Source organism: Salminus brasiliensis, chromosome 4, assembly GCF_030463535.1.
Source record: "Salminus brasiliensis chromosome 4, fSalBra1.hap2, whole genome shotgun sequence".
Lineage (NCBI taxonomy): Eukaryota > Metazoa > Chordata > Actinopteri > Characiformes > Bryconidae > Salminus > Salminus brasiliensis.
Window position 1 is genome coordinate 29,835,401 of NC_132881.1, and position 11,266 is coordinate 29,846,666.

General features: G+C 37.8%; 1 protein-coding gene across 1 annotated transcript; it reads left to right on the forward strand.

Annotated features, from left to right (window-relative positions):
* Positions 1–3,290: 3,290 nt before the first annotated feature.
* On the forward strand, positions 3,291–11,266 carry LOC140554683 (exocyst complex component 3-like protein 4). The gene is made up of 12 exons (XM_072677943.1): positions 3,291–3,399; positions 4,874–5,029; positions 5,150–5,765; positions 5,854–5,962; positions 6,050–6,181; positions 8,707–8,807; positions 8,926–9,039; positions 9,363–9,486; positions 9,571–9,693; positions 9,776–9,928; positions 10,042–10,163; positions 10,278–11,266. The coding sequence occupies exons 1-12, from the start codon at positions 3,315–3,317 to the stop codon at positions 10,432–10,434; spliced, it is 1,992 nt and encodes a 663-aa protein (XP_072534044.1). The 5' UTR covers positions 3,291–3,314; the 3' UTR covers positions 10,435–11,266.

Here is an 11,266-nt window from a genome sequence, read left to right on the forward strand (position 1 = left end):
TGCACAGACTTGTCGCATACATGTGTACAAGGTAGGGATGACATTTTTAGCACATTACATTAGTGATGTGGGGTTTCAGGCAGGTTCCTCCTTCCAAAAATTCTGTTACTAGTTCGGATCAGGCCTTCGGCTTGGGATGATTTGGTAGAAGACTGTTAGCTTCTGCCCAAAAACTACAAGTGAATCCGGAACAGTTCAGAAGTCCTGGATGATGCTGACAGTGTGTGGGGTGCACTTGTACGCCAACATGGTGTGATTGGACTGAGATTCAAATGTTCACGGCTGTGAGACATACTGATTTTACTGAGTATGATTGAGTACAGTCACTACTTGGGAAAAAACTTGACACAAGACTTTGTAAAATGTGTAGTGATGGAGGTGCATTACGTGACAGGGCTTGACTGAGGGTAGAAGACAGGGTTGTTTGTGAGTATTGGTGATTGATTCAGGCAACTAATTTGGAAGTGCCTGATCATGCAGCAAGAGTTAGATGGCCTGTTTGCTATGTATGGTGGCTCATGGTGAGGATGATTCAATGCAAGGCCACAGAGCAGGACAGCAGGCAGCAAGGTAGTGGAGTGCCAGGTCAGGCGGTACCAGGAAGAAGAAACTGTTCTTGTGATTTAGACCCCAAAGATGGCAAACAAGGGACCAGGGTTACAGACGGAGGGTGCAAAGGAGTGAACCCAACAGTGCTGAAAAGGCCTGTAAGCAGTGAGGCAAGCAGCATAAAGCTCACAGGCGGTCGCAGGGTACAGGGTGAAAGCTAAAACATACTGTAACCCGATGTTGGTCCAATCCTGGAGAGGGGAGCCGGGGCAATGCAGAGGTAATGAAAGGGATAGAGTTGAGCTGAACTGAATAGAGCTAAATGATTTCAGCTAAGACTTCAGCTCAGAATGAGTTCAGCTAAGCAGAGAGTGAGGCTAGATGAGTGGAGACGAACTGAGCTGTGCTGAGTCAAGCAAGAGAGTAAGTGAGGTGAGCTAAGTACAATCGTTTTGAGCTGAGGTGTACAGAGTGGAATAGAGCCGAATCGAGTAGAATTAAGGCAAACAGACTCCATTTGAGGTAAGCTGGGACGAGTAGATTCAAATTGAAGTGACACCCAGTAACATTAAGTCTACAAATCCACATTATCCTGATTTAGTTCAAGAGAGGTTCACAATAGACAGCACAAATGAAGGAGGATTCCACAGATCTCACAGCTCATAACCACAAGAAAATGGTCAAAATAACACTTAAGTCCTCTGCAGTCCTGAGACTTAATTTCAAGGACCCTTGATTAATAGTAACTCCTGCAAATGGGACCTATGACATAATACCTAGACGCAAAATATAAGCTTTTAAAGTAGTAGATATAATCAATACCCATTAAATGAATGTTGCATTTGAAATCTTAATCCTTGAATGTGATTATTGACAGTTTCATTGCTGTAAAATCTTGCAGTAAACGAAATAGATTTACTTTTTGTTTTGTTTCTTTTCTTGGTGTAGAGATCCATTTAGCCTAGTGACTGTGGCTTCGAGTGGTGAACCACAGCACTTTGTTCTGGGGTCGAGCAAGCCAATGGTCAATAGGGTTACTTAGCCTTCCTAGTTATAGTTTTAGCTTTCTACATGTATGTAAATATGTGTGCTGGGGTGCATCAATAAAAGGGAGCACTGTGAACCAGAACCCTCTTACACGCTGCTATCTTACAATCTTACTTCTCTACAGTTTTACTGTTATGGGCACATGTCACCATGAATCAGCACCAATGTTAATTTCAGCTCTGTCTGTACCGGGCCATTCAGAGTTTATTAAAGAGGTAATACTGTTAAATGTGTTACATTAGTTGATTGTTGACAAAACATTGCTCAAAGTGAACCAAAACAATGGAATGTAAACCACAGATTTCTGGTGTAGTTAGTACAATATTAGAACCAATACCATATGTAACAATGAGAACTGTCTCCATTACTCTGCATAGTTTCTTATATGGTCTGTTTTCATGTCAGAATCTCAGACATAAAAGGACATTTTACTCTACTCATAATATTACTCAGAAAACAGCCATTACCTCCACATCCAAACCATCACATGCACAATTTACCTCATTCTGGAGTCATTTGAAGTGTGTGGTTCAAAGTTGTATGAATCAGAGATTGTGAGACACTTTTTATGATCCAATAGCAGGTATGCTCAGTGCAATTCATGCCACCTTTGCTTTACAGTTTAGTTCCTTTGATTTTCAGTAACTTCTTTATGTGTCTTTAGTGTGCTGTGGTGCTTGTGAGCGAGTGACTTTGTGGTGAAGGTCTATGCGTCTCAGTTAAATGCAAAAACAGGAAGGACCTACGAGGCACTTCTGAAAAGAGCAAACAGTTGGGTAAACTCTTCCAGGAAATGATATACCCACCACTGCCTTTTCAACCTTTTCTTTCTGTTTCCCATAGTCTACAAATGTGAGTGGCTAAATCATAATGCTATTAGGTTATGCTATTTCAGCTGATTAAAAACCTTAGATTTTAAAAATGTTCTTAGATTTTAACATATTCTTAAAGATCCATACTATAATACCATATAGTATTATATTTAAGAAAGCTTTTTCTTTCTTTGTCTGTTGTGGCACTTTTTAGGTTTGTTCTGGCACCATATCAAAACTGCTAGTTTCATGTTTTTTTCACATTAATCCAGAACAAAGTATTGTAAGTGGTGAAAATAAAAGTAAATGCTAGAATGATAAAACAGCACATCTTCAGAATGGTATTTTTCTGATGAGCCATTAATTTATGCCTCCAGGGCAGTGTATTCTTCATTGGGATTTTTACTTTATTGCTGTTGCCAGTACTGAGGCTTACACCATTGCACTGTTGCCATCTTCTCCAACTGTAAAGCATGATTACAGAAATATATAGACTAGATTATATGACAGTGTGCACAAGTTGTGGCAGTATCCCGGTTACATGTGCAAGACTTTAGCTAAATACTAAATATATATGTCTGCAAAGTATTCAGATATTAGAACAGATTTTGTACTTATGCTCCTCAGAAATAGCCCAATATGATGCTCTAAAAAAATTATTTTTTTAAGAACAAAAGGTAGCATGACCCTTAAAATTATTTAATTCGGAAATAGATATAGATATTTTTAATGAACAATTGAAAGCTACAAAAAAAAGTGTTACACAGTGTGGCTCACAAATGAAACCACAACCTCTATCCTTCCGTTCTAAACCTCCAAATCACATGACTTTCAATAAGCTGCAAAACACCTGTGAAGTACAACTACACAAAACGTCTTTCACATGAGAGACTCCTGTGCTGAAGCATGGCATCTTGCTATCCTTGCAGGAGGCTTTTGGCCTGTTTTTGTTCCGAGCTTCATGATGATGATAATGGAAAGGATGGTGAAGGTAAGAACTTTTGATATAGGACTTAACAAAGTCTTGGCAAAGATAGCAAACTTCCTTTTAGATAGAGCCTGCATTATAATTAAGTCAAGTGTGTTCATATTGCTTTTGTTGTTCAGTCTAGTCACACAAATGTGTGTGTTTTACTGGTGTGTATGTGTGTGTTCACTGCACGGATGGGTTAAGGTTGGAAGCCAAATTCCATCTGTGTTTGTCACAAATAGTGAACATGGTTGTCTTGTTGTCTTGTCTTGTCTTGTGTGGAGGGTTTGAAAATTCACACTGTAAGTACCTTAGTCATTGTGTGACAAAATGTTATGGTTTTCTGCATTATTTTGTCATAAAATTATCCATGTCAAGCGTATTGGCAAATATAATGTGCCTAAAATAATAACTCATAATAATTAGAAAATATATAAGATATTATTATATAATAATATCTTTGTGACCTCCAGTCCTGTCATAAATACACATGTAAAGTGTTTTAGGTTTAATGAAATAATTAACATTCTTGAAATGCATAAGATTAAGGGGTGGACTCTTAAAAAGGATCTTTTACTCTTCTTGACTTCTTCTCTGTCTGGACTTGGTGATTAAGTAAGTGAAAGTGAAAGTAAAGCACTATCAGCCAATACACATGTTTAGACTTCAATATTAAGGATAACCTTATGTAACCTTGCTTTTAAACTCACAAACTAAAAGCAGCATTAGTTGATATTTAGCTGTAAGATGAAATGTAACATGTGTTATAGGGCTTATTTCATATGTAGTATGTGACTTAAAGGTAACTTTAATGCAGTTTCTAATGAAAAAAAAACAGACCTCTAAAAATAGCAAAATGAAAGTTAAATAAAATTATAACCAAAACCCAAGGCAGAATTGAGAACTGAGACTCAAGCAAAGACAGAAGTGATTAGCTTAATTCAGTGACAGTTATGCTCAATACACAAAATCCACAGAAACATTCAACTAGAAAAGTAAAGTTATTTTTTCTGGTTGTGGACCTGGTTGCTTTCAGACAAAAATATAAAAGTAACATGCAGTGTATACATTTTCTTAAAAAGTTTAAAATCTATTTAAAAGACTGAAAGTCCAATAATAAATTACATTTTTTACTAAGTTTTAACTACATAAAATATATTCACTAACACAACATATATTCACTTATCTACACAAACTACATAAAATATATCCACTCATACAAAATATATCCACTTATCTACACAAACCATATACAATATATCCACTTACACAAAATATATCCACTTATCTACACAAACTACATAAAGTATATACACTTACACAAAATATATCCACTTATCTACACAAACTATATAAAATATATACACTTACACAAAAAATATCCACTTATCTACACAAACTACATAAGGTAACATTTCCATTTTCAAAAGTAAACTTTAAAAGCTCAACAGGATTGTACAGATTGTAATTGATTTTTCTTTTTTTGGTCAAATAGATTTACCCGTAATCCTCTCACATCGGAAGCTTGAAACTTTAAAAACTGACTTAAAGAAAGACAGCCCAGAGAGGACGCAAGTGGAAAAAAGGAACAGTGTGGTTTGTGAGGTCTCTCAGTCTTTCATTCATAATATTCCAGACAAACCTCTGTCAGGTATGAAACTTTTCCCCACATATTAGTGCCTAATATATTTTAATACTATACACATGAACTACTCATGAACTATTCATTTAAAACTTAAATGCATTGTGTTTGATTTCTCCATCATTATAGCCATAGAGATTAATGAACTTTTAAAAAGTAATAGTTTGAAGGAGGCCTATCCGCATCTGCAATCTCTCCATCTGGAGTTTCAGCGTGAGCAGGAAGCTCTGGGTGAGAAGACCTCACTGCTGGGATTAACTAGTAAAGAGAAAGACCTGTCTCTGCTTTATGGCACCCTAAGGACCAAAGTTATTGACATTATCCGACACTCGTCTTCCCTGCCCTCCTGCAACAAAGAGCTGCTGTGCTATGTGGCCTTCATCATTCAGGAGGAGGAAAATAGAAAAGATCTGGGGCGAATGAAAGGATGGAGGGATGCCTGGAGTTCTGCAGTTCAGGATAGTGTGAGGGACACACTCAAGGGGGTCCAATTGGACAGTCGTGAAGAAAATGCTTCCTGGTTGGCAGTGCACTTGGGTCATCTGGGCAAAGTGATTGTGGAACTGTTGGAGAAAGTGAAGACAGAGCTTGTAGACTCATACCCATCCAACTTTAATGTGTTTGAAACCTACGTTTCTTCCTGTCATGAGGTTGTTGGAGAACACCTGAAGAAGCTTCTAGAAAAGATCACAGAACTTAAAGATTATTATTCAATGCTAGATTTCATCATCAACCAATATCACAGGTGAGATGCTGAGTTTATATATATACATATATATGTATATAAACAATTGCTTTTGGAAGCAAACAGCTGTGCATGTCTCACCTTACAGTGAGAAGATACTTGGTAGTCCCTCTTTGCAGCCAGAGATGGAGAAACTGAAGGCTCTTACACTTCCTGATGCAGATCAGATTAAGGAAAAATACTGTAACTGTCTACAGGTGACATAACACCACAGTTGTAGGAACCACAGGTAGTTTAAGTGTGTTTCATTTTTATTTTGTGGCTAATTGTAACTTTTTTAATAGGAAGACTTAAATTCCTCATTGAGCAAAATAATCAAACTCGAAAAGGAGGATGTGTGGAGGAAAAAAGACATGCCCCAGAGCGCAGAAGACGGGAGATTCATCATATCTGAAATTCACATTGACATCTCTAAAGTATGTAAACATGTTGCCCTGAGCTATATTTCCTTTATTACACCATATTATTACACAATACATACAGTCCTGTTATGACACCCTATGAAAATCCACACATGAACATCTTCCTTTCAATAATATTGAGAGATAGAGGTAATATGACTAAACCAATAAAACTAAATAAACATATTAAAAATTATTTGTTGAATGAAATTGATACGAATACCATTTTCCTTGGGGGAAAAGTTATGACACCCTATGAAAACATTTGTCTTTTTAATATATTTGGACTGGCTCCAGACAAGTTCCACCTACTGGAACCTACTACACTACCATCAATCAAGCACAACAGCCTACACCTGGAAGGAGGTGACCCAGATAGACCCAGACTCACCCAGTTGAGCGTGAGCTTATCGAAACCCTGACCTGGGTTGAATCCCTTACTGGGTGACACGTTACGGAAAGATCCAGCCATACATGGACCCAGCAGAGCAGATGGACTTAGAGTAGGTAAAAACTGCCCTAAGCAGCCAAGGGGCAACAATAGGTAGACATGAGCAGGCCTTGCAGCAGATCCTCGCTCAGTTGCGAGGGTTTACTGAACTGCTCTCCCAGGCCACCCCCACCACCCCTGAGGCCCCAGTGCTTCCCCAGGCTGCAGCTCAGGGGGTGGCAGAGGGCATAGCTATTTCTCCCACATGTCATATTAAGCCACATCTCCCTTTTCCTGAGCGCTATGCCAGAGAGCCAGGAGGATGTAAGGGTTTCCTCCTTCAGTGCTCTCTGGCTTTTAACCAGCATCCGTCACAGTTCCCCACAGAACGTTCCAAAGTAGTGTACATCATCTCCCTCTTTACTAGGCGGGCCCTGGCCTGGGCTACTCCCATTTGGGAACACCAACCAGAGGTGTGCGCCTCTGCAGTCCAGTTCACCGCCTCACTGTCACGGATCTTTGACCACCCTGCTTGTGGTGGGGAGACAAGTTCTCGTCTCCTTCACATGTGTCAGGGGAAAAAATCAGTGGCAGATTATAGGCCAGGATTATGAGCTTTTGGGAAACGAGCTTGTCCATCAGGGCAGGGGAAATCCTTGATAAACATGCCCAGCCTTCCTCAAACTCAAGGAGTGTTCCTAAGCACCACACTATTGTGGGGAGTAGCTAAGGCACAACTCCAGTCCTTTATTGATTCAGGAGTAGCTGGCAATTTTATTAATGCTGGGCTGGCCAAAAATTTGAGTTTGCCCCTAGTACCTTTGGGGAAGCCCCTCCCCATCTCTTGAGCCCAGGGTGGTTTCCTTTCAGACCCGTCCCATTATACTACGGGTCGGTCCCCATACTGAACAAATAAGTGTATTTGTTATCAGTGCTGCGGATTTGCCATTAGTCTTGGGGGTCCCCAGGCTGCAGCGCCATAATGCTCATCTCAACTGGCTAACTTGGTCTGTTTTGTCATGGGAGCCTACTTGTTAGGCTTCCTGTTTACAGACTCCCGAAGATTTTGTAGGTAGCAGCAACCACAGTCAAGAAGGTTATGATCTCCACATCCCAGTATTATTGAAGTAAAGATCAAATGTCCAGATGTTTAAATATATTAAAACAGACTTTCACAGGGTAATGTTTTTACATGACTGTATTTACTATATTTAAGCTAGTATATTTAAGTCATATTTAAGTTAGGACTAAGCAATTATTCAATTTAGGTTTTTACTGACTATACAACATGTGTTACCCTACCAGCTACTATCCACCCTTTCTGTTAATGGAATGACTCCAACATAGCAGTAATATATTACTGATTTTTACAACAGTTTTAAGCAAATGGGCTGACAAACTGTACAACAAAAGACTGGCTACTGCCAGTAATTGTATACATACAAACGCAGTAAAATGAAAGATGTATCTAATACATCCTAATAACTGCTAACACCATTTATAATGGTCACCTTGCCACCATGTGCTTCTGCTGAAAATCTCTTTTGACACTGACTGAATGATACACTATATGTACAAAAGTATTTGAACACCTGCTCATCGATTATTTCTTCTTAAATCAAGGGCATTAGAGAATATTTTATCCTGCTTTTGCTGGAGTAAATGTCTCTACTCTATGGGAAATGATATTTACTACACAGCAGTGATGTGGGGATTTGGTTGCATTCAGCAACAAGAGCGTTAGTGAGGTGATGTTGGCACCTACCTCATCTACAACTCCCCAACTCCCCAAGTCGCTACTAAACTAAATAAATCATTTTAGAATGTTTAATTACAGAAACTGATAATAAAAATAAAGGGATTTTATTTCATTATTAGTATTCATTTGTATCAGTATTAATCAGGAGCTCATCATATATAAACTGTGTGGCTGGATTATTTTTTCAAACCACAAAGATCGGATCATCATCGGTCAATACTCAGCATTAAGAGACTCTGGGGCAAAGTAAAATTATTGGGACATCCCTATTAGCAATGATTCTGTACAGGGACTAGACAAACTTAAAGTAGCTGAATGCATGTCCACAAAATTGTTTTTTCCTTTTTTTAGTTGATAGCAGGTTTTGCGAACAATTCAGGGAAGATTGATGCAAACCTGAAAAAGAGAGTTTTGTGCACCTGCCTAGAAGCTCTGAAACACTTTCCCAAAAGGTAAACAAAGCCTTTCTGTACATTCTGTCTTGCTCTGGGCTCTTAACACCACGTAATTTCAAAGTGCCAATGTTGTCAAGGTAAAACTCACTTCCTGCTGTTCTATCTCTTTCTCTAGATTTGAGGAAGAGTTTACAAAGCAGAGTTCCTCTTTGTTGGGCACTGATTTACTGGACTGTTGTCTGTACTCTAAATATCATGTTGCTTACACAAACAGCTTCAGCTCACTCAAGTAAGTCTTCAGTAAAAGTAATATTTCATTGAATTTGATAGAAAAAGGATTATTCACTATATGATTGTGTTGGGAATACACTATGCACGCCCATTAGTGCAATCTTGCTATGTGAGCAGTTTTCTGACATGAACACTATCAGAGAAATTCAGTGATTGTGTTGCATAGTTATGATGGTACCCTGTCCAACTTTGGTTATACAGGAATGAAATATGTTGCCAAACAATAACAATTTTTTGCCAAACAATTTTCATTTGAAGTAAATTTAACTTTTATTTTCTTCAGAGCACAGAAATCCTTTGACCACTGTGTGTATGTTCCAGAGAGCACATGGAGGGCTACCGGGAAAGCTGCCCAGGTCAGATTTCAGAGCTGGGGAAGGAAGTTGACAGGCTGCTTCTCAGCCTGAGACAAGCTTTGCTGAAACAGTTAAAAGTTGAAACTGAGGTGAGCTACACTGGATGCAGAACCAAACATTTCCAATAGTGATTTCCATAGTATTTCCATTAAATATACAATGATTTGTTCCAGCCCTTCATGAAGATTATGATGACCAAGACATGGCTCAAGACAAATGATGATTTTAAAGAAATAATGAACAGATTAGAGATCTACTCTGGATTTGGCAGATCGATGAAACCTCTTCCTGCACAAGTGAGTCAGGTCACTTTTGCATAAAGATGAATGTCTTTGAAAAGGAATGTGTTATAAACACTTTTATTACCCTTTCATGCAGTTGTTCGCCAATGACATGCATTACCATGTCGTGAAAGAGTACATATCTCAGCTACTGATGAAAAAGTATACATGCAAAGGCAAGAAGAACAAACTTGCAGCTGATAAGATTAGAGACCAGTGGGATGATCTCAGGAGATTGTTCAGTGATATGGTAAGATATCATTTATTTTATGTTTAGATGGAAGGTTCTATAAATGTATTGTAACATGACAATACAAACTGCAATTAATTTTTTATACAAAAGTATTTTTTTTCTCAAATCAGGGATCAACATTAGACTGGCTTCATCCACTAGGAGACCATCTTAGCAAAATCATTGAACAGGAGAACGAGAAAGACATAATTAATTTTTTAGAACCTTTGGTTGAAAATTATCCAGACATGAGGTAAGTAAAAGGTTTCATCTTTTATGTCAACCACCATGTAAATACCTATATTTTCCCATATACTATTGTGCATTTCAGATGACATAGTCTTCCTAATCTTTCTAATGTTTGCAGTGAGAAGCAACTCTCAGCCATTCTGTACTTCAGAAACAATGACGTTAAGAAGAATTTAAAACTAAAGCTGAATCAGAACAAAGTCATTCAGCGCTTTAATGTGCTGAAACAGAACTGTGAAAAGAAAAACACCTTCTTCAGTGATATTACTGTGTAGTAAAAATCTGTTGCTCAAAACATCTCAGCATAAAAAACGACACACAATGGAGAATTCAACTGAGCCCTGAATTTATAAAACACCATTTACAGGATAATTAGTATTTATGAGAATGTTGTTTGTTTCTTCTGTTGATATTCTTTTAAAAGGCTACTCAACTGCCACTTAATTCCACTGTAGCTGTGTCCTCAATTTGTCAATATATGTCATTTTGTACATGTAGCAGACAGAAAATGTAGATTTTTTAATCTTATATGTCCAAATCTTTGTCATCAAGCTGGCAAAATGTACATGGACTAAAACCAAACCTTCCACACATACCATCTTTATTATTAAGATGCTTGAGAGCTAACATCATACATAAATAGATAAATAAACACAAAACAACAACAACGTTATCATAGGTCCTTGCAAACTATGTTCAAATATTGTAACTGAGTAAGAGATTGACCCGTGAAGCTGATTAATAGGATCCAAAAATTGGCTAACAATTAACCAAAAGAAAAAACATACAATATGCCATTGTGGTCTTTTATTATATTATTGTTTAGTGTATGTGCTATCCAGAGGTGCTACATTGATACCTAATTGATACCTAAGCCAACTTTCCATTTCTAGTAGATGTATATGCTTTATATGTAGTAAATATAAACCAATTCATCTAAACTTGACCCCCTGAGAATGAGTATTGTCTTATTAAAATGCAATAATAAATACATGTACATATCAATAGTTTCAGCTCCTAGAGCTTTGTAAACAAGAGCAGGTGAAGGACCTTTTTAAACCTTCACATGTAATGTATCCTATTTGTACATATTAATTAAAACATATT

What these genes read in the sequence shown, in the direction of transcription:
- LOC140554683 (XM_072677943.1), top strand. Translation starts at nt 3,315, where the DNA reads ATGGCATCTTGCTATCCTTGCAGGAGGCTTTTGGCCTGTTTTTGTTCC. An exon ending in AACAGCTTCAGCTCACTCAA is followed by an intron (nt 9,040 to 9,362) that starts GTAAGTCTTCAG and finishes TGTATGTTCCAG; the next exon opens with AGAGCACATGGAGGGCTACC. An exon ending in TGAAACCTCTTCCTGCACAA is followed by an intron (nt 9,694 to 9,775) that starts GTGAGTCAGGTC and finishes CCTTTCATGCAG; the next exon opens with TTGTTCGCCAATGACATGCA.